Source organism: Poecilia formosa, unplaced genomic scaffold (genome assembly GCF_000485575.1).
Source record: "Poecilia formosa unplaced genomic scaffold, Poecilia_formosa-5.1.2 Scaffold18, whole genome shotgun sequence".
Classification (NCBI taxonomy): domain Eukaryota; kingdom Metazoa; phylum Chordata; class Actinopteri; order Cyprinodontiformes; family Poeciliidae; genus Poecilia; species Poecilia formosa.
The window spans coordinates 1,475,953-1,503,691 of record NW_006799957.1 but is presented as its reverse complement, the minus strand read 5'-3'; the positions used below and the strand labels follow the sequence as shown (position 1 = coordinate 1,503,691).

At 36.1% G+C, this 27,739-nt stretch overlaps 1 protein-coding gene and 1 long non-coding RNA gene across 2 annotated transcripts in view; one reads left to right on the top strand and one right to left on the bottom strand.

Annotated features, from left to right (window-relative positions):
• LOC103134610 (metabotropic glutamate receptor 4) overlaps positions 1 to 27,739 on the top strand; it is a 179,981-nt gene that overhangs the window by 76,238 nt on the left and 76,004 nt on the right. The window contains exon 3 of the mRNA XM_007546928.2: positions 20,873 to 21,089. Coding sequence (XP_007546990.1) covers positions 20,873 to 21,089 — 217 coding nt within the window. The remainder of the gene's footprint in view (positions 1 to 20,872; positions 21,090 to 27,739) is intronic.
• Positions 24,511 to 27,739, bottom strand: part of LOC107835673 (uncharacterized) — a 152,748-nt gene continuing 149,519 nt past the window's right edge. Inside the window, exon 3 of the long non-coding RNA XR_001661487.1 lies at positions 24,511 to 27,505. This is a non-coding gene — a long non-coding RNA (uncharacterized LOC107835673). The remainder of the gene's footprint in view (positions 27,506 to 27,739) is intronic.

Sequence of the window (27,739 nt, the reverse complement as noted above, 5' to 3'; positions counted from 1 at the left end):
TCTGTAGACTAATCAAAACTTATTCTGTTAAAAAAAAAGACTAAATTTGAATGAATTTAATGATTAAAATAAATAAACCTCTTATGACTCAATTTATTTAGATTCACAATATTAAATTCTATTTTTATCCTAACATCATGATGACGACAGGATTATATTTTAATAAACTTTTTTACCATCTGATTAAAAATATCAAGTCTTATGAATGTGTTTTTCTTTATCTCCAGAATATATTACCTTTTGTGCCTGTGTGTGTTATAAAGTAGCCCACTATTCTATTTTGAAACTTTGTACATCTGCTGTGTGTGCGTATAAGGTCTGTGTGTTTTCCCATATGCAGTAGCCACACATTCTCTCTGCCTTTAAGCTGCTGCTGGATCGCTCCAGACAGTGTCTTGTTCTAAATTGTACAATGACAATAAAGATCTCTCCATCAATCTATCTATTTTTTCTGTCCTTCTCTGAAAACTATGTGTGAACTGCCAGTCCCTCCCACCATGTGTCTGGTTGCCTGAGCCTGCTGATCAAGGAACACATGCCAGAAACAGAGTGTCCAGGGACTCCATCCCAGGGCTATTTTAGTGTCGCGGTGACACATTTCCTCTGCCACCCTTTTCTAATGTGTCTGTTTTAGCCCTTATCACATATAGGCCTGGTGTGGGTCCGAGTATTTGACATTGGCATAAAATATAATTTTCCTTCCAAATGGAAAGATAATTTCTTTTTCTAAAAATTTTAACTTTGGGCCAGTAAAGCATTTTTAAATGTAAATATTTACTTTATTTCATTTACATAATAACCTTAATTTTTACTTACATATTAAGTGTACAACAATCATCTTGGAACACTGGACAAAATCCACCCTCTCCAAATCAATTCAACTCAGATATGACAATGAGAACATATCAACTCAAAGTTTTAATTACATTTCATGATACAAAGCATGACAATGTATAAGAAAATAGAAAACACGTACAAAATATAATAATAATAATAATAATAATAATAATAATAATAATAATAATAAACATATGCCACTGTGGGGCGCATTGGCTTGACAAGTTTATTTCAGCAGAACAGAGAAAAGTGTGCATCAAAATGAACATGTTAATTACTCACTATATCTGACTTGAAGTGTGATAGAGGGATCTTGTTAGAAATATGCTGCACCTTTATGGAGGGGAAAAGCAGGATTTCATGGGAAAAGCTCATAGCTCTGAGACTTCCATTTTCAATGACTGACTGTGACCAATAGCATTTTCTCCAGCTGTTGCAATTCTCCAACTTATTCTTGAGGCTGGGGAGACTATCTTACTGACTTGCCAATAAAATGTGTGTTGCCACTGGGAAAGAGCGGGAACTGTCAATTGCTTTTACCTTATCTACCTTAAACATGCCTCTGCTGACTTCATGCCTCTACCCATTTCTCTTTTATTGCAAGTTTTCATTGTTTTCTTTTTACATATGTGTACCATTTTCTATGTGCATCCAAAAAAATCTATTCAATTCCTTAAAATTAATGATCATCCAAGGGAAATGAAAAACTGCATTCAGTAAATTGAAATATAAAAGATTGTGTTTTTTTGTCTGCACTGAATTTCCGACTGATTTAATTAGTGCCTTAAATATCAACACTTTGATTGTATCTTGTGTGCTAAGTAGATTGCATGATAATCATCTTACATATAATTGAGTGTGCATGCACTTTTTGACAAGGGCCAAAATCTCTTCATCTCTGGAGATGAGAGGAGGTCAGGTGAGGAAGAACTGATCAGCTTGTGAGTGCTCTTCAAAAATCAGGGCTCCAAAACAGTTGTGGAAATATGGATGACAAAGCCTGGCCGGGGAATTACTCTCAAAGGATCTGATTGAAAGCTTGTGTCGGAGAGGCGGTAGCAATCAAAGGACTTGTGTTTTTCAAGTCGAAAGAGACCATGTTGAGAGCATGATAAATCCAACATCCTGATTCTCCATTCAAAGGCTGCTATTTTCAACTGTTGGTAGTCCTCATTGGTGTTCTGCTCCCGCTAACATAGTACCTCCATCTCCCCTGAGCACAACCATTTCTTTAAATGTCACAAAACAGGCAGCGCATTGATGCTTCAGCTGTATACAACCTTTTTACCCCACAAGTTAAGAGAATTTTAACAATTAATTGATAAAGCGTGACTAAAAAAAAAATAATAATAAAAAATAATACGGTCAGCAGCAAAATATTTTTAGGTCAAGGCAAACTGACAAGAAACTTCTCTTCTTGCAGAGTTATTGGGGAAGTTACTGAGTTATTGACAAGCTGCCTGCTGACTTGTAAAGCTGCCAAACTGCCAATTAGCAAAGCACAGAACACCTGCCTGCTTCAGGGAAAAAATATCTCCTGCTAACATTGCTCAAAACGACAGCATTATCCTTTAATAACTGCCACAAAGGGCATTTTTTGGTTTTGACATGCCATACATATGGTCATGCTTATACTGAACTAATTTAGGTTTTAACGTGTAAAATGAAGTGCTTTGTAAGAAAACAATCAAACCTTCTTGATTTTCTCAATTTTGTCATGTTACAGCCACAAAATGAAAGATGTTTTTTTTAAGTAACAATCAGAGAAAAGCTTCAGCCTCCTTTTTGTCAATACTTTGTAAGAAGACGTTTTACTGCAATTACAGTAAAATTGCACATGTCGGGTTTCCAACATGGCATGAGGGAAACTGCAAACATGAGTTCTTGTGGATTTCTCTGGCTTCTCTGTTTAATACTATCCTTGCATGGTTTGTGGTTGTATTGTGACAAAATGTGGAAAAGATCTTGAACTTTTGCACAGTGTATGCAGAGGAAAAAATCCTAAGGGCTTTTTGAGCAAACATGCTCATTCACTTTTATTTAGCTCATTGCTCTAGGTTTATGTTCTTCTCACTTCTTATATTTGGTTTGCTTGCTCTTCTAACAAGCAGCTGCAGAAATGAGATCTTTTTCACTCAAAACAATGAAGTGGAAAAACAGTTCAACAAAGACTTTGACATTCAGCAACTAATGATGGTGCCTTTATAGCAGGGGTGGCCAAGTCCAGTCCTCGAGAGCCACCATCCTGCAAGTTTTAGAAGTATCCTTACTCCAACAGACCGGGATCAGCTCTACAAAGGCCTGATAACGAGCCATTCATTTGATTCAGGTGTGTTGAAGCAGGGATGCATCTGAAAGTTGCAGGATGGTGGCTCTCGAGGACTGGACTTGGCCACCCCTGCTTTATAGCATCTAATTTCTTTGCAAAGTTTGACAAATCAAGTGTTTGTGGATGAAGGAATGTGACCCTCAGAAATGTTATTTTGTCAGTAAAGAATGTATATCTAGGTAAGCATGCTGGCTGCAGTGCCTTTCTCCATGGTTTTAATATACTAAACTCAAATTTGCCACGTCAGTTTTTGGCATATTGTTGTTGTGGCTCCAGAGAAAACTATGGAGAAGAGATTAAGAGGCTTAAAGCAAAAACATTTGGGACTTTATGAGGGAACTGCTCCACAGACCCAGCTGGATAGTCCTACTGTCACAAAGCCAAGGCAACAACAAAGGGCTTTTGTTGCTGATGGTCTCACTGTTACTACAACTAATACAGATTGTAAATGTCTGCACAGAAATCCAGTCAGTGCTCCGTGTGAATATTATCTAACACGAAACTAATCTGATTTGCCTGTGGCCTGAATGTAATTTTATTTTAACCCAACTGACTTACAAACTTTTTATTATTATTTTAATGAGGGTTATATATAGCGAAAACAGAGTCACATCGGCTGCAAACTTGCAGTGAAAGAAATACAAATGTGTTTATAATTTCCCTTGCAGGTCACAAATATGTATTAAAGCTTTGTTGTGAAAACTGGCCTTTCACATTGGATGGGTTACGTCTCTGTATGGCAATGTTTAAGTCTTGTACGTAAATTTTAACTGAATGTACATCTGGGCTTTGACTTTGTCATTGTCAAGCATTAATATACCCATCCATTTTATATACATCCTTGTCCCTGTGTGGGGTCAGGAGGGTTGCTGGTGCCTCTCTAGCTAACGTTCAGGGCGAGAGGCGGCATACACCCTGGACTGGTTGCCAGTCTGTCGCAGGGCAACACAGAGCACACACACGTAGGGAGAATTTAGAGAGGCCAGTTAACCTGACAGTCATGTTTTTGGACTGTGGGAGGAAGCCGGAGTACCCGGAGAGAACCCACGCAAGCACAGGGAGAACATGCAAACTCCATGCAGAAGAAAGAAACCAGGCCAGGAATCAAACCCAGGACCTTCTTGCTGCAAGGCAACAGCTCTACCAACTGCACCACTGTGCAGCCCGCATTAATACACCTTAATGTAAATTATTCCATGAAAGCGTGTTGAAGGGCTGTCGTCCTGCTGGAAGGTGAGACTTCACCTTAATAATTTGCAGCTTCTAACATGTTTTCTTCCTTTATTAAGCTCCTTCCATTTTCCTATCAACTCTAGCCTTCTTCTCTGTTCCTGCCTGCTGAAGAAAAACCTGCTCACATCACAGTACTGCCACTAACATGTTTCACAGTGAAGGTGGTGTGTTTAGGGGGGGTTTACAGTGTTAGTTTTCAGTGTTCTTCTGTTCGCTGTGTCTCCTGCCTGGCTTGTGCTGGGTATGTGTATTATTTTTGTTGAATTGAATTCAATTGAAATCAGCTGAAAATAGTAAGTCTCAATTTTATAATGTGTTGTATTCTAAATTCAATGGAAGTTGCAGCTTTTTTCAAGTAGCAGCTGTCATAACATGGTGTTTAATTTGTTCACTCTTTTGTGAAATATAGAAAGTTGGCCACTGGAAAAAAAAGATGCTAATACAAAGGGTTTGGAAAGAAGAATTCATGTGTTTAAAATAGGCACATTATTATACTGTTAAAATGATATTAGGTTCAAAAGGAAATGGAACACATAGTTGCTAATGATGTATTTTTTTTAAGTTAAAGGTGACACCTCAAACCCAATGAGAAGGCATGCAGAGTTAATCTTCACAGTCAGAGATCACCATGATATCACCGACATTAACCCCAAGTCTGCTTTCAACTTACAGGTTCATTTAAATAATTGAGGAATTCCAAGGTCATCAATAATTGATGTGTTTAATCATTAATCAACAAACGGAAAGCACCAGGGGGCAGGCTCAGGTAAAATACTGCACAGCTCATCCCAAGCCGACAGGAAATCCTGATCTTTTGGCTAGAGACTGGACTAAACACAGTTATGAATTGTAATTTGGGAGGTATTTCTCCTACGGTTCCCAGACAGGTTCTCTGCTTGGGTGACAGATATGTCGCACGGATAATTGGGCTGGTGATAACTGTCATCTGGGCATCTAATGAAGATAATCAGCTTTTAGTTTGACAGCTCAGTTAGGACTAGCCAGCGTCTTCCTCCCTCACTGCACATTTTCTAAATAAAGAATGAAAATGTATTGCCAGTAACTGCTTAACGGAAAAAGTTAAGAATTTAGTCTTATCTTTTTCTCATATAGAAGTTAATGATTGTTAAATTTTCCAGTGCTCTCTTTTTTTACTTACTTTTACTGCAAAGCTGACCATAGCATTTACTTTAAAACAGAACAGTAAAGAAAATGAGGCAAGTTTGCCTGGACCACTAGCAGGATATATTTCCTTCTTTTGCCACATTTTCCTTGACTTTGCACATTGCTGAAATCAGCACCTAGCATGCAAATGTATTTTTATTAATGCTCCATCCAAATTTATTCACCATTAACAGTTAACAGTTACTCATCCAATGAATATAATAAAAGGTAAAACATAAAGTAACCAGCATTGTAAAGATAAAAACTTTCCCTGCACCCTCATCCACACTTCAAGGAAATACTGGAAAGCACTGTGGGATTTAACTGTTTAATTTGGGATACACTTGGTAATGTGTTTGTGATGGGCAATTTTTCGAAAGACAATTCTGACAAGAATGAATGGTGTTTCACAAAAAGCATCAGTATGCTCTCAACTGACTGTGAATACAAAACAGCAAATGCTTTTAAGCTCTCCATCTGAAATTCGGGAATTGTCTTCCTCACAGTGCTCAGGATGCACGTTTGATTTTGTTCCACAATTCAGTCAAAAAAAAAGCTCTTTTTCTTTAGTTAATAGTGGCTCAAAGTTAACAAAAGAAGAAAAATATTAACTCACAGAGAAAATCCATTCTTGATAACTAGGCAGGGTTACAAAGCTATGAGAATTATTTTACCACTCATTCTTGTTCTCTGGGAACATCCATTAGTCAAACAGCGTCTTGTCTCCTCAGCAAGTGTGATGAGATGTTTGAATTCAAGCTCGCATGCACCAGTTTTATCCATGCAGACTGAGTAGAGATCTCTGCATCAACAGATATTTTTCACAAGAATCTAACACATGACTGATTTTTGGTGTCCCATTGACTGCAAACAACATTCAACTCCTAAAATGATACGATATGCTGAGGGTTTTTTGTCTCCCCAGGGATCTGAATATGCGCCAGTTTGTCTCTCGGTAACAGCTAACTACTACTGTGAAGTGTTAATATTACCACGTTATGAAAAGTGTAAAAGGTTGAATGCATTCACAGCAGTTAATAGAGTCATAAATCTGTCTTTAGTAGTGCCAATATGCACAGAACCCTGTAACTAACTCTGCATGTTCATTTAAAGATGCAATAGGTGGAATTCAGACATCTTTCACTGAAGAGAAGTGGCTTGCTGGGTCCAAACACTCATTTTCTCTTGATATTTCCTGAGGTTAAGTGATACAGATCAAAAAGGCAGCAGACTGATATTATAAAACACAAGCATCTGATGTCAAACAGATTTTTCATCAAAAAACACCATGCAGCCACAATTTAAAAACTTCTAAAGTCACAAGAAATAGGATTAAAGACCAATGATTTACAAGCAGCCATGCAAAAAGAGTCATTTTATGAGCGGAGTGTAATAGGTTATTGACCAACCTGGAGGTGGGAATGATGAAGCTTCAGGATCATTTATAACTTTAGAACCATCCATGTCTTCATCTTCATTTTACAAACACAAACAATAAATCAGTTCAGTATGACTAACCTGCTGTGACACAGTGCGTGTTGTGCACAATTATGATTTTACAAGCTGTAAAACATGTCAAGAGGATATAGTGAGTTCAGTGCATTCACTTAATTTTTTCCAAGCATGTGAAATTTATGAAAACAAAAGAGAAACATGAGCTTGCGTAATATTAAGAGAATATCTCACAGTTTTCCACAAATCCTTAAACCCCTTGTTCCACCATTGTTTGCATTTAGTGCATGGTAATGTCAGGCTGAAAAGAAACTTTGGGATGTTATGGTCTTCTAACATATAAAAGGTAAAATTAAGCTCTAACCTGTCTCACCTGCAAGAGTTGATAAAGGCACTACTGAAGGTTACTAGCAACAGCTGTTTTTATGGGTCAATGAAAGTGACACACTGATGCTTTGCAGTCTGTTCAGTTTAGGAAAAATCATTTAACTTAAAACAAACATCTTGCCTCTTCCCTGTCACTCCGTCCTCACGAGTGCAATATATTTGATGGTTGTGTATTGATTGATGATATCACAGGCTCTTTGTGAAGTTTTTTCCTCCACAGTTAAGTGATATTTTATTGGAGTGTAAGGGTTCATCTTGGTGTTTTTTAAGCACACAGCAGGGAGACACGTGCCTTGCAGAGAGATGCTATGAATCTTTTCCCTCTTATTTTGTGCTTGATGATTGATGATAAATATATTTTGCTGACATTTCTGGGGATATGAACTTGTCAGTTTTACTCAAGTCTGGGGTGTGATCAGTCCCCACCCCAAATAAAACATTTTCTTAGATGTCAGTGGACTCTTAAGAGCCACGGGATTGGGTAAAGTTTTGTCTTAAGCACTGAATTACCACTATCTATGATGGATATTTCTTTTAAACAAGTCCAACACACACCTATAACATTTTTTTTTCATGGTATTCATGTTGTCTGTGTGCAGAAAGCTTGTATTTCATTTTATGGCTGTATGGTGAATGCCTGTCTATCTAAACTTCTGCCATTCAAGACTTTTTTGTGCTTGTGGCTATTTTTTTTAACCTCCAATGGCCAAAATGATGTCTTCTTGGTTGCATCATTGTTGGTAAAAGATGATCAGCCATGCAGCGTAGCAGGGAATCCCCACCATGTTTGGTGCATGTTGGGTTAAAAGCCACAGAGGTTCCTGTTTGGTGTCAGTTTTGTACCCCGTCAGGTTGGATTTGACTTGACTGAAGAAACATAAAAGAGGCTGAGTTAGCCTTTCGATTTTTACCCTGACAAATAAGATTCAAGTAGAAGCCATTATGAAAGCTGACTTGTTGTTTGGATGAGGAGCCTTCTAATTGGTGCCCATCATTCATCTCTAGTAAATTAGTGTGCCAAATCAAATTTACGGCCTATTTTCACAGCAGAGATTTGACTTGCTACAGCAGGAAAAGTACATTTGTAATTAGGATTGATGATGTTTAATATTTCACTTTTAGTTTGTCTAATTTCAGAGTTCTGGTGCAGCACATGCATAAAAATTATTAATGAGGGTTCTGGCAGCTGAATTTGCTTTTTGGTTTTATTTTTGCTTTGACTGCAAAGGAAATGCATAATTCACTAAGGACATGAAAAAGTGTTTTTCCTCTTCCTGATTTCCCTCTTTTATCCTCTTTGTCAGTTGAGTGTTTCAGAACATCAAACCAATTTAAATATTTCTCAAAGGCAACACATAAAAACAAACAAAAACAAAAAAAATAGTTTTTAAATGTAGTTGTTTTTTATTAAGGGATGAAAATCCAAATTTACATGGCCCTGTGAGAAAAAAGTGACTGATTCTGCAGCAGGAAAATGATACAAAACACATCAGCAAATCCAGCACTAAATGACAGAAGGAAAAGCAAAATGAAGGCTTTGACTGAGTGGCTCAGTCAAAGCATGTAGGTTTGGAATTTTGTGCTCTGTTAATAACTGATAACTTCTTTGAAAAACTTCATTTTGAGTTTACTTTTTATGTATTTAAATTATTGTTATAATAAATTATACATTATTATAACATGACAGCCTTTGTAAATTTGATTTTTGTTGAAATTGATTGGGGGAATACAGTTAATCGACATAAACAAACAAACAAACCCTAAAGTACACTTCAAACCACCCAAATCCAGTGCTGTGTTTATCCAGAATTAATTTCTTCTTCCTTTTCTCCTACTTATAGGTTGCAGATCTTCAAACAAATATTAACATCAAACAATGATAACTGGAGTCAATACAAAAAGCAGTTTTCTGAAGATGGTTTAATTTATTTAGGGAAAAAAGGCTACCAAAGTCAATCTAGCCTTATACAAAACTGTAATTATTTCCACCGTTATTAAATCAGAATTTATCTGTGATAAACTACATTTTTGGAAAGTAGTTAATTTTTACTAGCCACACCAGGGACTGATTGCTGCTTGAACAGTACAATCAAGACATAGTTTAAATAGAATCTGTCTGACAGTAAAAAATAACGTAAAGATATCAGAAAGTAATACACCATGGCCCTCTTCCAAAAAAAATTCAAGGACTGATGAGCAACAGAATCAGTGACATTGCAGAGTCATTTTTAAATTTTTGAGACTTTATTGAATAAAATGGAAGAGAGACAATTTCACAGCACAGTATGTCTCCTTATGTTCACAGAAAACTAATCAAATTTAAGAAGAAGCAACAAGAAAATGTTTGACAAAATCAATACCACAACTTTTTTCTGCTGTCTCTGTATTTTGTTACCACACTTTCCAGTGTTCAACCATGTTGCCCAACAAGAACGTATGTAAAAACAAAAAAAACAAAACAACAAAAAAAACATTTCAGGATTTAAAATTTTGGTATGTTGAATTTCTATTGGAAACTCAACTGTTAAATGCACAACCCATTAGGGTAAGCTGTGAATTCAAACAAAAACAACTGAACAATATGACAATATCATTCACATTGTGGGAAAAAAAAAAATATGGAAACAACACAGACTTAGTCATTTTGATTTCAAGTTCTGTTAAAACCTACTTTTCTCCAGACATGCTTAGAGGAATCTGTTTATAACATTTCAAAAAAGTTTGAATATTCACTACCATTTAGATTTTAATTTTCAGTGAGACACAAATATATATGATATATCTTTAACTCATTCAACATGGGTACCATCATTAACCAATGATGAAAATATTGCTTTGTAGGATGTAAAAATAAAAAGGCAATAAATACATTAAAACTGTTCAGGTTTTCTACCAATGTAAAATAAACCATTCTCTTGTAGGATGTTCACTTACTTGTTTTACTACATACCAGAAAAAAAACAAAACAAAAAAAACTATTTCTGTAGAAGTAGTGATTACATAATTTTACCAGGGGTGGCATAAATTTAAAGACAGTGTGAGCTGCTTTAAATCCTCCCATTAAATTGCAGATAAATGTAGTTTAACCCCCATAGAAACAGCCTGCTGTTTTCTAGTGTTGTGAATTTTTTGCCCATAACAGAAGTCTCATTTTTAGGCCACCTGTTGGGTGACTCTTTAAGTCGTTGGGAGTTGAGAGAAATGTGTACCATTTTCCCGCTCCGTTACTGTGCAGATGTTTGTGTGCGTGTGCATGCGTGATGCAGTGCAGTCAGCTCTTGATAACCCCCTCTGTGGTTTGAATGACACGCTTCCCTTGAAGCAGCAGGAGGCAGAGCCATATCAGCCTGTGATGGATGGTGTGAGGATGCTTTCAATGATGGATCTGTAGGACTGAGCTAAGACTGACTGTGGCTCACTGCGCTGACAGAAGTGCTGCTGGAGTAACAGCCTCTGTGGTCAGATAGCGGATATTCACATCCTGTTGTCTCACTTTGAACACTGATTACAGATCGAGATATAGGTCTGGGTTTTTAGGCAGTAAGTAAGACACCAACTCTCAGCCCTACAATAGGCTGAGTTTTCATTTCCTTTCGGTTCTATAAAAACACCAGTAATCCCTCCGTTTCCTCAATGATGGACTCAACTCACCTCATCTTAAATTAAGGGTCGCTGGAGGTGCAATCCTTAGTAGACACTGAAAAGAGAGCAGAGACAGAGACCCAGATAACAGGGAGTCGATTCCTCATGCAATTTGTCAGAAGGTCTATAACAGATGGAGGTTGCTAAGTTTAGCACCGATGATAAGTAGCTTAGAGAAAGTTGAAGCACTGTAGGTATCCAGCAGGATCTGGAATAACTCCTGTTCACACTTGCAGACAAAGCATTATCTATGGTTACAAATCACTCAGACATTTTCAGTTTGGTTTTTATGAATGGATCATGTCGGCATACAAACAACTGCAATATGGAACGAAAAACAACAACTAATAACAAAAAAGAAATTATTATATGGTTGATGTATTGTTTCAGTTAGAGCAACTAGTGGTTTATGTGTTCAAGGTAAACACTAGATCACTTTGAAATAAAAAAAAAAAACCTTGTTTACATGCAGTACCAGTAAGTGTGGTAATGAAAACATTTGGAAACATTTGAAAACTGTAGGAAGTGAAATTATAAACTAAAATCTTCTGAAAACCAATTAAATATATGGAATCCATGTCATAAAACTGAGCATAATGGAAGCATTTTATATTTTTACTTAAAAAAAATGGAACAAAAAAATCATGTTCATTTTTCATTGCATCATTTTAACTTGGTAGTTTTTTTTTTCCAAACTTTGTTTATTTTGTTTTTGTTCATATAGTCATATGACTCTCATTACAATGTACATATAAAACAGCTGACTTTCTAGTTTTATGGTTAGATCATAAAGTGACATATAAACATCTTTTCTCCATAAATCTATTTTTTCTACAATGATCACAGATCTGTCTGTATTTTAGAATTATGCCACTTTTTGCTGTTCAATGAAATAACAGCAGATGAAAAACAAATTGTATGATAATTTAACTCAATTTACCTTCTATTCACAGTGAAATTTTGACTCATAAAATCCCTTTAACTCTCCAGAGTTCTACTCTTAACCCAAAAAAAAAAAAAAAATTGAAGAACACAGAGGTGGATCTAAGGAAATAACAGCTTTGAAAAGTCCTTTTAACAATTTGACTGAAAAAAACCAAAATGATTTTTAACAGACAAATGCTAGATTTTCTACTCCAGTGTCCTGCAACTTTTAGATGTGACCCTGGTCCAACACACCTGAATCAAATGGATGGATTATTTCCTCAGTAGGGAGTCAAGTTCTCCAGAGTCCTGCTGATGACTTGATTATTTAACTCAGGTTTGTTGAAGCAGACATATTTAAATATTGAAGGACACCAGCCCTCTTAAAGTTATCCAGCAGACATTGATTAACACTCTCAAATAGAAGAGTAAGCCAAAAACGCCAGGTGCCAAAGAAGCTGACTCTTTCAGAAAGTGCTGGATACAGTTGTGATAAGATTTTTTGTTTTGTTTTGTTGGTCTGTTGTTTTAAAAATTTTAGTGGAATGAAAAAGTGTGGTAGAAAAGGTCTATAAAGAACAGAAATGTCCACAGCCTTAAAAACAAATCACAAATAATTAATACGACCTGAACAAGTATTGTTGGGCGAGAGGCCTAGACAGGAGCCAGTCCAATGCAGAGCGCCACAGAGACACAAACACTCACACTTAAGAGCAATTTAGTTAACTAGTCATGTTTTTGAACTGTGAGAGACAGCAGGGAGTACCCGGAGAGAAACCACACATGAACAGGGAGAACATGCAAACTCCAAGCAGAAAAGACCACAGACCGGGATTCAAACTGATTGACTGACTTTACAGGAAATACATTTGCTCACAAACTTTACGCAGCGAGCAGTTATTATAAATCCTATTGCAATGTTACAACTTTATTAAAGCAGAAAGATTTAACTCGGTCAGTAACCGTGGAGAAAATAATAAGCATTTACCAGGCATTGCCCGAAAGTCTTTCCAGAAACCCTCACAGGGCGAAACATTTTGAAGAAGAAAAAAGTTTGCTGGATTGTATGAGCAATGTTCTCTCCATTTCCATCAGCGGGTTTAATACAGTCTGAGGTCAAACTAAATACTCTGCTCAGTAAAAAGAAAAGGTCATTTGTCTCATCAATACTGGACAAAATCAAAGTGATGACAGCTTCTGGATCCCATCTGACCATCCAAAGCCGAAGTGCAGCACAGCAATCAATATTTGGAAAGTCTTTAAGAAACTAAGATACGTACTCATCCATGTAAACAAAGACACCCACACACCCTTCAATGTTTAGGTCAGCATTTCTGCTCTCTGGCCTGCCCAAGTGTGATACTTGGGTTCAAATTTTTGCTTTTAAGAACGATTCTAAATTGTAGCAGTATTTTTTTTTCTAATCTTGGCAATGTTTTGTGCCTTTGCTCTCACAAAGATATATTAACATGATTTAGTTTTTTTCATAAATAAACTAAATTTCTTCAACACAGCACACTCTTGTCCTAGAAAAAAAAAAAAAAAAAGAATAAACCTCGTATCGCATGTGTGTAAAGATTTGGGAAGAAACAGTCATAGTGCCTCCCTCTGTGTTTAATGGCCTATAACCAGCGAGTTTAGCTCAGTTCACAAATCCATGTTTTAAGAGTCACCATCACTTGATTAGCACCAAAGTAGACAGCAAAAAGATTTTGATTCCCAAGCGTGATATGCATGATTGCAAGAGTCTGATGTCAGTCTGTGTGGAAGACAAAGCAGGATGAAATTCTCCTCTCAATTTAGTTGAGTGTCAAAATATTAAAGGTCGACCCAGAAAGATTGAAATGTTATGAAAAGGTCTGAAACATGCACAGAGTTTTTATTGTCAGTCTACAGGGGCTCAGCATGTCAGTGGACAATGTTACCAAATTGCTTGGATACCCCTATTCAAAGTATTAAAAAACACAAGCATAAAGGGTCATTAATAACTAACACTGTTCCAAAAAAGGCAACTGCTGATGAACGTTCAACAATCTTTTCTGTAGTTTTCGGTCAGATTAACAAACTAAAGAACAGAAATACGACTGATAAAATTTCCAAATGCCATTAAATCTTATTAGTGATATGGAGAAGAATATGTAGTGGTATTACTGAATGTCACAGTTGCATTTGACAATGTTGATCATGACATGTTTATTAAATGTCAATGGAAAAGTGACTAAGATTGGTTCACTGTGCTAGAATCGTTCAGATTGTATTTGGCAATCACTTCCTTGTATTACGTAGCAACTATAAGTCTGGACAAACTGTTCATGGGTCTCTATAAGGTTTTATTCACAGGTAAATATAATTCAACAGCTACACTGTATACTCCAGCTGGCTCATATTATGGAGTAGCACAACATCTTCTGATCTAATGAAGCCTCTTGATGATCAACTTTTCCACTGAAAATCCAGGAAAATATTTAACATGATAAAATACTTATGTATGAGACACGTGAATCCTTATTTATTCATCTGTAGATCTGAATCCTGGCCACGGAGCTCTATTGTGTTCAACTGTTGTTCATTTTTGTACCAGAGACTATGTGTTTTGTTATATCATTATGCAGAAATTGCTTTTCTATTCAAGAAGCTCTGCTATTTGCTGCTCCACTTACCCTGACAGCTCCAAAGTGAAACTTTAATCTCTCTTCAGTGGCAGCAGCAGCTGATAGCAATTAAGGACAAAGCCTGGATGCTGAAGTGGTGCTCTGTTTACCCACATCACTTGCTGCAAAACTTCACTGACTTCTTGTTATGTTTGCACCCTCTGTCCGCTCTGCTTGGGCCTGAATTTCTAAACTAAATCAAGGCACTATGTGAAGGGAATAATTATTCCCTTATTTGGGTTTGTGCTGATGTTTGCTTTGCTGAAATGAAAGTACATTAGAGTTTGTACTTTTTGCTGATCGTAGATCCTTATTTTGTGGTATTCATGCAGTTAATCATTAATTGGGGTTGTAATCTAAGTAAATTTAATGCATGTTGCTCTAGAACACTGCAGGTTTAACTCTGCCGGAATAAAGCGAGCACACTGCCATTTTACCCACTTGTGCTTGGGTATAATGCAGCCTTTGCTGTGCTGCAGCCAACACACAAAGCTCCTGCTGTGTTAGAGCAAAGAGCTTTTTTGCACTGTGAGCTTTCCTTCCTCTGTCAGAGAAGAACTGTGCTGAAGCCCAGAGCTCACAGCAAGCAAAATGAGACTTCACGAAACCGTGTTTTTAAATTCAAACTTGTCTCAAACAGTAGGAGAAGGATATTTTTTCTCCTTGTTTCTATCAGCGTCTTTCATGTTAATGTGTTAAAGGAAATGTCTGCTTATTAGCTGCAGAAGCTGAGGGGGCTTCTTGTTGTATAGCCATTTCTCACAGCTTTGCATTTTGTGACAATTTAATTTTAAAGAGATGTGTGTCATCTCTTAACCACGGACATGTTGAGAACGATCCATTCTTCTTCGTCGGGCTTCCTTTTTTAATCTAGAAGTGGTTTGGCACATTTCTATGGGAATAAAGAACAGCACAGAGGCTAAAATACTTCCACCAGCATACATAAAAAAATGCATACTCAAGAGTGAAGTGATCAACACATTTGGTAGTTTTTACAGAAAATAAGATTGGTGACAGCAGCTGGTAGACCTTTCCAGGAGAAAATGATAATTTTGACTACAAGTTTTTTATTGTTGTCTTTAATTTAAATTGACATTTTTTTCTACAAAAAAAAAAAGGCATGGAAAAAACCTTGTTTGATATTAGCCTAAGGATAATGCAGAAGAGAGTAATGTAATACAGTAAAAATATTATTGCACAAAATTCTTGCTAAAAATAAAGAAATGAAGATAATCGTTTGTAATGAAATTGGTGACAGATTTTTTTTTCTTTTTTTTTCCTACACTTTCAGCAAAGTGTGATGTTTGGGTTTCCCCTCCTTCCTTTAAGAAAATTGAGCTGATTCCAGTAAAATGTTCATTTTAATATTGGTGTCTGAAGATAATTTTAGGTAGATGTTCCTGAAAACACTCCTCAGAATAAGCTGATTATTATAACTTGTACGTTCAACCTGACTAAGAGCTGTTTTCTGTCAAAGTGTTCTGCAGAAAAAATGGATTACATACAGTTTTTGTTGTTTGATTCTGAGTTTTTTGTCTGTCTTGTTCACTGCTCCTCTTAATACAACCTGAGCAGTGAACTCTCTGCTCCAGATGCTCAAAAAGCAGGAGTTGAAGACACCTGCTGGCAGACAAAGAGAGGCCATCTTTCAGGAGATTTTTTGATAGTAGTTTTAGAATTGTGTATTGCTAACTCACAGTTAACTATATGAATACTTAGTTATGAAGCTCAGGAATACACAGATTTTTCTACAAATCTACTTTTCTTTTACCAATTTAATAAAAAAAAAATGCAAAAAAAATATTAGTAAATTTTCATTTTTAGTTATGACTTCTTTGAAGTTAGCACTAAGACTAACAATCACTCATCTGGGTATAACTGTTTCTCTTTGACAGACTGGAGGGCACATTGCAGGCCACTTTGTCAACATAGCGGCAGCATCGTTGTGCTGCCCAAAGATATCAAAAGTGTGGTGTCATGACCCGTTGCCAATACTTAAAATAAATCCCAAAATCGACCGATGTGCAGAGAAGGAAGGATAAAGTGTTTGTTTGCTCATCCATGTTTTTCATGTGCTGCTTGATTGAAACAGATGCTTACCATTTGGTTCATGAAGCAGGTCACAAAGAGTTGTCAGATGTCTGAATTACAGATGCAAACAAAGTTAGTTGTTTTTTAGAGCAGTGACATTTGCAATTTGAGACAAATGTTGTGCCTCCGTCTAAAAGAATGTTGTTACCAAGATTCTACAGAGAACAAACATTTATCCATTACTTGTATTACTAGCATGCAAAATAATTTCACTATACAGGAGTTCTTTAAAGAAAAAAACAAATAAATCATGTGCTTTTCTATCATGGACTGATCTGAGAATTTGTCCTGGAATGTATGGTTTTATATTAAATTTTAAAAGATCGAAATGGAACCTGAATCCATGTGCAGGTAGGCGATGCTTAAATAGTTTCCTTTTTATATTCAAAACACAATCTGTCACTGGGATATGAATTATACTGAGATGCATTAACTGCTGTCATATTTATTTATTTTTTTTTCTCCACTGCTCTCATAAGCTGAAATGCCAATTGGGAACAGCTCAAAATCTTGTGTTAATACCAGGGAATCCTGAAATACTCCTGTCAAGAGGAAAAATTTAGACGTTTTTGTTTGCGAGAAGCTACTTGTCATCTTCACTGCGACTGACAGATTGTCAGGCTGAAGCAGTGTGAGAGAAATCTGCTTTCGTTGCCCCCACACTGTACCTGATAATAGTCACAACAATTAAACAGCTTTGCACTCTGCTGAGTTCTCAGCTGAGCACATGTTGGTTGTCAGAGTGAGAAAATCTGACACCAGGCAGGGGGAACACAGACTGTTCTGTTAAAATTCCTTTTTTTGTTGTTGAAAATTATCTTCAATTAAAGTGCATTAGATTTTTTTAAAACCTAAATCTGTCCTCTATTTCAGCCACACCATCACTTCCAGTCTTGTCCTGAATGATTATGTGAGCTTGACAAAACTCTGTTTTTTAAGAAAGTCAGTGCTATGTCCCATTTTCCATATCATTATTTCTTGTTTTTCTGTGGTGTGGCTTTGTGAGGAAATCGTCTTACGCTTCCGGTATCAAGGTGGAGTATCTCTGGAAGCGTGGCCTCTAACGTGTCTTTATGAATACATTTCATAACTTGCTACAGTGGCTTAGATGAGAACGGATAAGCCTGCTGTGGATGAAACCGAAAACACCAAGCAAATACCACAGGAAGAGGGAAAACATTTTTTCCTTTTACATTACTGCTACGTTCTTGGGTTGGCTGTAAAGAAATCAGATTGACATGTTAAAGCATTTCTTTTTTTTTTTTTTTTTCCTTAAACATATACTGGTATTTTCAGCTTCTATGTTTCTTGGGCAACCAGTAGGTCGACTATTTTAAATGAGAGTCAGTCAGGTAACCTGTTTTTAGGACTTTTACACCTCAAGTTTGAAGAAGTAGGCTGGAGATTATCCTTCCTGACCCCCTCACACCAACAAACTCTTACAAATCTCTCCCTTGGACAGGAGCTACAGTAGCTACCAAACAGCCTTTAGACACAAAATTAGTAGGTTTTCCATAACCCACTTTGTCACATGGTCATCATGACTTACAATGCCTGAAGAGTAGCACGTTATGGTCCGTGTTTTTAACACAGCATACCACTGTGACATCTAATTTTGTTCAAAATTATTGCCTAAATACTGAAAATACTGAGAGCAACAATGTTAGCAGGTTATATATATATAGTGTACTTATATAGTGAACTATATAAGTACACTTATATAGTGTACTTTAGAAAAGTACACTATATAACAGAAGGGGAGACAAATAGAGAGATAGATTTATTCATATTTACTGTATTAACTTATGTTTGATTTACTAGTTAACTGTTATATTTAACAATAAAGTAGGCATCTGTAATTGAATCTGTTGCATAACAAACGGCATCACTGGGATTCCAGTTTTATAACACTTTCATCATTTTATCTTGTCTATTCTTACTGCTGTGCAGTTGTTTAAAACTTATCCAAGTGGTTTAATTTATCTTGTTGAAATGTCGGCCCAGCATCTGTCCAGATTGGGGATTTCTCAGCTGAGTATGATAATACATTCATCATACAGGAGAACGGCTCCAAAATAAGTCAGCAACAGAGACATTTTTAAACTTGTGTGCCTGCTTTTTTCCCCCAGGAACTCAATAAGAAGATAAAATATTGCACCATTTCTAAAGATTTATTGTTTCTTCCATAGAAAGAAACGGCTAAATGCTCAAATGAAGATGCATTTAAATACAGTACTATGCATAGATGTAACAATGTTACCAATGTGACAATGAAATGATTTTAGCATCAATATTATTTTATATATATTTTTTCTTTGAAAGCATCACATTTTACAGTACATTGCTTTTGGTTACATTCTGAGCTTCAAAATGAACATGTCTAATTATGTTTCTGAAGTAGCTTTTACATTCAATAATCTATTTACAAGTTTTGTATTCACTGCTTCACATTTAATTTGTGGCCAATGACAAGCTACAATAAAACTTCCAGATCATTTTAACCAGCATACCCTTTTATTTTTGGCCAGGTTGGACTTTTCATCATAGTACGGGAGGCTGGGAGACATTCCCTTTAAGAGAGATGTTTCACATCAAAGCTTATCTGGTTAGGTGTGCCACAGCCTTCAGGTCTGCTGTCTATGTTAGACAGTGCATGTGGTGAAGACACAGCTTAGGAGAATACACGGCTGTTTTCATTAAAATCATGTTTTGTGGACTGCTCCTCCATCTTGTTTTGTTTTGACACACACAAAACGTGGCCAGTTGTCATCAAAAAAAGGCACGCTCTGTATCATTACCAGGAAGCCCTGCTGCCTCCTTTCTGTCTTGTTCTCAGCAATCCAAGTGGATGAAAAATTATATTTACACAAACACAGTTTTATCCATTAGAAAAACAGCAAAATCACATGTGTGAGGAATTGAAATGATCACAAAGCTTTGTGATAATTAGCTGACCTACATGTCATGCTACTGAGTGGTGCATGTAGTCCTTCTCTTTCCGTAGTGGATCACAGATATCTTTACAGGAGTCGGGCAAACCTACCAATATACAAACATCTGCAACCAAATCAATCACAGTATGAAAAAAGTTAGTTTAATGAAAATAATCCTTTTTTCTACACGCCTATGCTTTCACTTGATGGCAATGTGAGGCATTTCATTTTCAAAGCAACCCTGGATCCAAAGCAAATATTCATCCTAACTAAAGGTATCATGATCCTGCTTTATTTGCAGTTTGGAAGAAGGAATGTAAATGATGATAGATTCTCCAGAAAAAAAAAAAAAAAAAAAAAAAAAAACACCGTCTAATCTTGCCAACGGACCAGCATTTCCTCCGCCGTCCTGACAGAAAACACAGCTCCACACACACTGGCTCGGAAGTTCCTTAGTTTTACGTAGTTGAGTTTAGTTGAGTGTTACTAACTTTGTGAGTTTGTTCACCAAACTACTTAACTGAAGGATTGAATTCTTATTAATAAATTTGTCTTATTTTAGAAATAAGTTATGTTTATTCTATACATTTGTAAAGTTAAGCTGTCTGTGAATGTGTTGAGCTTAATCCTTCATCTATTGTTGTTCAAATATCCATACCCTGTCCGGTAGGCGTTCATAAGCAAGGCTGAACTACTTTACTACCACATATCGATACAAATATTTTGGTAATTTTGATAAATAACTAATTTTGGTAATAAATGCCTTTGGCCTTTATTAATAACTATCTATAGCCAAACCAGGCTGTTATTGCACAACAGAGCTCTCAGAACACATCACGGAAACTCACTTCCATTTATGCTCCACATCTGGAACGCTTGAATAGAAACGGTGATTTATTTCAATACAAGATCCATACTTTAAAAGAAGAACAACTTTTTTGCCCCAAGATCATTTTTAAGTTCAATATTCTTTTCTACTTTTTGCAGAATTATCATTGCTACAGTTTTTTTTTTAAATCAATGAGCTAGTTGAGTCTGTGTTTTTATTTTACATTTTTAGAATCATTTCTCTCACTACATCCTATGCAAAACATTTTGTCTTGTGTGTGTAACTGCCTCTTCATACGCGGTATAAACCACCATAGCCTTCTGCCAGTATGTTATCCTTCCCCACAGCTGCACTGAAGGCCACTTTATGCTTTTAATGTTATCGGTATATCTGTGTACAGATACCCCAGGTGAGCTACGCCTCTACAGCGCCGGAGCTGAGTGACAACACCCGCTACGACTTCTTCTCCCGTGTGGTGCCTCCAGACACATATCAGGCCCAGGCCATGGTGGACATTGTTAAGGCCATGCGCTGGAACTTTGTCTCCACTGTGGCCTCAGAGGGAAACTACGGAGAGAGCGGAGTTGATGCTTTCATTCAGAAGTCTCGGGAGGATGGTGAGTACACCTGTCCCCGTATGGCATTTTGCACCACTAATTCTCTTGACTCAGCGTAATAAGTTAAACTCATAAATTTCTTCAAAAAAAATAAGAAATTACATCTACTGTTATTGCAAAGTAAATAATGGGGTGAACACCTGTTGGAGAACCATTAGGTAAACAAATAGTTTTAAAGATGACTACAAGAAAGTAAAGTATATAGTTACATTTTTAATCATTTTTTTAGCAATAGGCTGATTAAAGGTAGAATCACTCACAAAATGGTGAGTGGTTTGGTTCAATGCACTTTTTTTCCAATACAATAGTTTTCTCTACTAGCATTTGATTTTCAGCTTTGTGTCTGTAGGGAGTAAGGGTGCTATAACTCTAGAGATATTACCTGTAAATTATCCATAAAACTCAAAACTAAATATAACAATTTAACATCATTAGACTTTGAGGATATAATTACTTTTACAGTGAAAAGAAAAAAGAAAGAAGATGTGTCTTAATTTCTATTGTTTTAAGCAAACTAAGGAGCAGAGGCAGAAAACTGACAGATTACAAATCATGGTAGATTTCAAGTACTTAAACTTTCTGTGACATGATTCAGCATCAGACAAACAAAAAGATTCAGATTGTCAAAAAACAAACAGATGTGATTGGGAGTAGATTTCAGATTATTCTCTCAAAGAATCTACTACCATAGTATATTACTCCTAAAAAGGATAAATAATGATTAAATAAAAAGATAAGTAATGATTTTGCCATTTTGCTAGACAGGACATGTGTGTTTGGATGCACCTATTAGTGCATCCATGTATGTGTGTGCTTGCTAGCTTGAAGGCAGCTTTTTTGTCAGTATAAAAATAAGAAACTGCAGAAGAAAAAAGGTAGCAAACTACTAATCAGGCTCACAGCTTCCTTTGTCTTTCTGCTTGCTGACCTACTGGTGCCCTCTCACCCTTCACTAGGCTACTGGTGTGAAGCTTACATTTAGTGCATACTCTGAGCCCAACCATACACACATAACAAACCAAGACAAAGTGAACAAAAAGGTGCATTTTTTTTAGGAACTGCTCGATTTCTAAACTCACATTCTAAAAAAAGACATTGTGACAAAATGAAAGCCCATGTAACATTATTACTCATAGCTGCCAAACATTTTGAGGAGATGTTGCTTTATGTTGCTTGAATGTACAAGTAAGCACATTCTAGCTGTCATATTAATTCTGAAAGACTGTCAGGTCTAAGTCTTTAAGTTTAACACCTGGAACAGAAGCTTGAAACAACAGTGATTATGTTCTGCTGTATTTTTTGTATTTTAGGCTCATATCTATTTTCTCTGAATCACACCTGCATGTTGATTTTCCCTAACGCCACAAAGGGCTGTTAAAAGTATTTATCCATCACAGATTTCTTTTATTTTTGCTGTTTTGTCACTTAAATATTCCAGATTATTTAATACATTTTAATATCAGACAGAGAAAATCTCAGTAAACACAAAAGGCAATTTTCAAATTATGATTTCACTCAATAAGGGAAATAGCTATCCAAAGCAAACTGGCTCTATCTGAAACAGTAATTGTCTTCTAACTGGAATTACGCCTTTAACATTTCCGTGGATGATCATCAGAAAGTTTGTTGTGGCTACCATTAGTTTTGACCTTGAAATTTATATGGATGCCTCTTTTTCCAGTCTAACTTGTCAAATCTAAGACATCAACCCTAGCTGAGGAAAGTGAGGCCTTCAGTACTTAAATGCTGTTCTGTATTCATTTGTGGCATCCTAGAAGAATTGTTGGTGCATTCTCTGTTCCATGTTTTCTCCATTTGTGGAATATGAGTCCCAAAGTTACATGGCTTGTAACTTTTTCCAGGTTGTTAGAAATCAACTATTTTCTCATTTGTTTTGCATTTCTTTAGATCAGTGTGTGATGTTTTGGTTCTTGAGATATGTTAGCCTTCGTCCTGTTGTCAGGATTTAAAAGGGATTTTTTGATTCAACAGTTAAGAAGTCAAACCTGGGTATGGACAGCAAAAATACGGAATTATATATTTCTCATCGAGCTAGGTTAATTTAGATAGCTTTTTTTCCCTTAAGAAAGAACACCACAGTTAAAAAAAACAGTTTTTTATACATACTGTGATTGTTCGAAAAAAATATAATAGTCGATCTGACACCTCTAAGTGTGACCAAAAAAAAAGCATATATGTAAGAAATCTATGAGAGTCTTCTATAATCAGCAAACTACTCAACAAGAAGAATTATCGAGTAGTGTGATTCCATGTCATAACACCTTCTATTAGAGATAGACAATAATCTGTATATTAAAAACACATAACTCCTACAGATATTACACAAAGTTAACAATAGGTGTTTTTGGACTCTCCATCCAGTTGCTTTAGGTGTGTTTACTCTGTTTTACTGAAAGAGTTCCCGTGATATTTGACTGCTTTGGTTGACTAAGTGTAACTGTAATTAAAAAATGCACTTTAAGCTACCCCAGTGATGTCTCTGTCTTACACTGTGCCTACAAAAGAAAAAACAACTCATTTCCCTACTCAGATAAAGTCCTTGGGATGCTTCATGCAGAAAGAATGTTTTTTCTTAACCCTCAGCAGACTTGTTCCCAAGAGATTAATAGAACAAAGTGACAGACTGAGTCGATGAACAACATCTAAGTTTTTTTTTTGCTTAGTTAATGTCTGTCCTCAAAATGAATATTGCAGGCCTAATGTACTCTTGCAATGTCTCCAAATAAAACAATCCACTTCTGTTTCATGTTATCACCTTTGGGGAAGAAATGAAGGCATAAAAACAGGAAGTCTCTTTCTGTCTCAATTCAAGAGAGATGGATGATGGGAATCCCAAAGTTACTCTTACTTTATCAGCCAATCCACTGAAATACTTTTGGAGCTCCTCTAGCATAGTAGTTTGTGGAAAGGAATAGATCTGGGATAAGCTGGAAGTTGCTGTGTCATTTCTAAAGGAGACCAAAATCACCTTACTTGATCCATCTGAAATTCATAAACATATCTACACTATAAGATCCGACCATCACTTAAAACAAATGAGGCGAGCTATGCTCATAAAATAAGGTATGACCTCATTGAAAAATATCTCCTGTGAGGAACGTTACCCAGTAAAAGAGCTGTTGCTCTAAATATATCAAGATGGTTCCATCCTTCCTATTAGCTTTATTATTCCACCCCAGACACCATAAAAAGAGGAGGCAATCATTCCAAACCTTATGCACCACACTCAGAGGCCCTGACCATGGATATTTTTCAACTGATATTTTTCCATTTACTTGGGAAAAAAATGTCAGACAATTAGACTTTCTGAAAAAAAAAAAGATGAAATAGCACTTCAAATCATATACTTAGGAAAGTTAATTTTTTCTAATCATGAAGAAAACTTAGAAAGTCATGTTTTCTAAGAACATGATTTTTATTGGTGACAGCCTATCACACATTAACATGGGTGCAGGTAAAATGGTATAAACAACGCAAGTTTTGTTGTGATTTCCAGCCAACAAAGATGTGAGCATAGACCCCAAAGACAGAGCTCAGTGTTTGTTAGTTTTTTAAAATCATTCCTTTATATATCATCACAGATATACATAAACAAGATTTTAATAAGAATCTCAAATTTGGAAAATGTATTTTTTTCTCAACAAATCAGCCAATTGTACAACCAAGAAATTAAGCTCATTTTGTGAAATAGCCATGTTGGTTTAGAAAGATTAAAAAAAGCAAGATGAGGTGGTACAAAGTCGTGTTGCTACTAAGATATAGCATAGATGTTTATAATATGCATCACTCTAGAATACAAAGGAAAGTGTCATTAGCATTTTCGATGCCTTGTGGCATTCTAACAAATAACACTACACCCCTATTTGGAAGGTGTTGAAAACAACAGCAAAATGGTCCAAAAACCACCTACTGTTAAATGTAACATTTGTAGGTGATATATTGGATCTCGAGTCTTGTTTCTCTGAACTGCGAGGTGCTAAATGTGATACTGGATTACCTGCATACTATCAGATCTTTGTAGCATTGGCTCAAATAACTCAAAGCGGATTGATAGATCTAAGCCTAGCATACTTCTTTATCAATGTAGGAACAGTATTTTTCTCTTGTTTGTCTGGAAGATCTGAAAGTTCCTCTAATGTATGAATACACACAATGCAAATACAGTTGTTATTTCCTTGCATTGCTAGTAGTATAGCAGATAGTGTGGACACTCAGAACAACAATCCAATAAAAAATTGGATATTAGGACAGGAATATTATGTGATACAGTGAACAAAAATGCTGATTCAGTGAGGCTGATTCAGCAACCTTATTGTCATTTTTCTGCCTTGATATCCATTTGTTGTGGCACTGACAGAGTTCAGTGGATGCCCACCTATTCACAGTTCAGTATTCATGGATTCACCTATTCACCAAAAAATTGCCATTTTACAGATTTCTTTTGTAGAGTTCATCTTAAGCATTCAGAAGAAAATGTAGCTTTTGAAAATGAAATATTGCGCAGTGCTTCATGACACGCCTTTAGCTGGCGTTTGCAGAGCAGCCAATCCAGAAGTGCTTTTCATTGTCCTTGATTAGCTGAACCACCAACAGCGTAGATAAAGAAAGAAAACCATGGCTGTTAACTCCTGAAGAACTGACAAAATGGTTTCCACTGTGTATATAAACGCACACTAACATACATTTGGTGTTTCAACTATTATAATAGGCAATTATTATAATAGTTGCCTCATGTATTTGAAGATTTAAGCTACTTGTAATCTGTTGTGGTTCCTAACCCCCACCAATGCAGATGGCCCACTCTAGTATTCTTTTATCCTGAGTAGTTGTCAGCCTAAACCTTTATAGTTTCTCTTTCTTCAGTGATCATGTAAAATATGTTGATTCTGTAAGCTTTTTTTATGAATATGAACAAGAATTTCCTCAGATATGGAAAAAGCTAGACTCATAGAACTCATCAGATTTTCTTTGTGAGTGAATAAATTTCTTCAATCAACACTTAACAAATCAAATCAATTTAAAAGGCCCAGAAGAACCTACAGATCATTTTCTACATATGATTAGCTTACAGCTTGAGGTCTTAAGAGAAATTTTAGTCTGCGCTCTGGTTCAACAGCATTAAGTAAGCAAACTAATCAGTCTATTACAAAATTCTACACAATCTGTAAATACTAACACGACTGCTGCTCTTACCAAATCACACGGGATCAGTAAGAGTTAAATACACAAAGGTAATACCTGATGAGGCAAATTATTTGAATCATCTTCCATACCAATGACCCCAGATGCCCTGGAATCACCTGTTTGCTGTTGTACCAGCAGACTTTTCTCTCTAAGGAGCGATAATAACATATCTGGGCACATTGTGAGCAAGAAGCGGATGATGATGAAAGGTAAATATGAATTCCAGGTGGGGTTGTTTTGGTCTTTGCTGGCCTCTCTTCGCGGTGAGAGAAAAAGGAATATAGAGCTGTGAATTGGTAACCTTCAGACTTCCTTTTTTCTTGGAGGTGACCAGTATTTCATCTCAAAGGTGTTGTTGCTGAATGCGAAGCCTTCTACCCCGTTTCACTCTCCTGAGTAATACGTACTGGATAAGATGTAAAATTCAAAGACAAGCACTAAAAGGAAATCACATGGAAAAAGATTTGTGCTTGTCCATTTGTAAATTAAAAGGTATTAAGCGAGATAATTATAGGATTGCAACTTTGCATATAATGTTTGTTAAAAACATGAGATAAATAATTCAAGATGAAAGACGTAAGTATCTCATTGTCCAGACAATGTGGATATTGAAGCAAAATAAAACATTTAAATCACCTGCAACCCTTTTTGCCTTATAGTTACCTACCAGCTGGACATTTTTATCATCAGTGTAGTCATCATAATTACAAAGTTTCATAATGAAAATGGTCAATATGTACAGTACAATTTTGTGAAAAACACAGATCAGGATTAGTCATTTTACCAGATCAATACAAGATTGAAATGTAAGGTGACAAATCAAAATTAGTATGAGTTTAATTTCTTGATAGGTTTGTACTTTTAGCATACTGTATTTCTCCTGTTGTCAGATAATATCTTTATCTTTCTCTCAGAGAAAAATAAACATAACGCATTTAATGGATATTTGTGTTTGTCAAGGGGCATCCATCCGTTTCTGTTTGGAGCTTTAAGACAAATTCTTACTGGTCTCACAATGGCATCTAACATTTGGAAAGGATCCATACATTCTGTGCAGCAAAAGAAAGCAGCATGCCGTGTTCAGGTCGCATCACTTGTAATCTTGATTGATGATGATGATTATCATCGTCTTCCTGACCTCATTCACTTCAGATTCCAGCATCCTCCTTATTTCTTCTGTTTCCTTATAAGCTCCATTGTGTTCTGGCTCACTGACAAAAAAACCCATTTTGATTAATCCAATACATTTTAATTAAACAGCCATATTTGAGCTGTCAACTATCATTTCCATTTAAAATTAGGTTTTTGTCCTCGAGTTAATAAATCTATAAAAGCAAAAATCTAAATTGATATATTTTGTATTTGTTCGATCATATGACAATGATACTGATGCAGTGCACGATTATTCAAAAAAGGCAAAGAAGCAGTGGTAAAGTCAGCAGCAT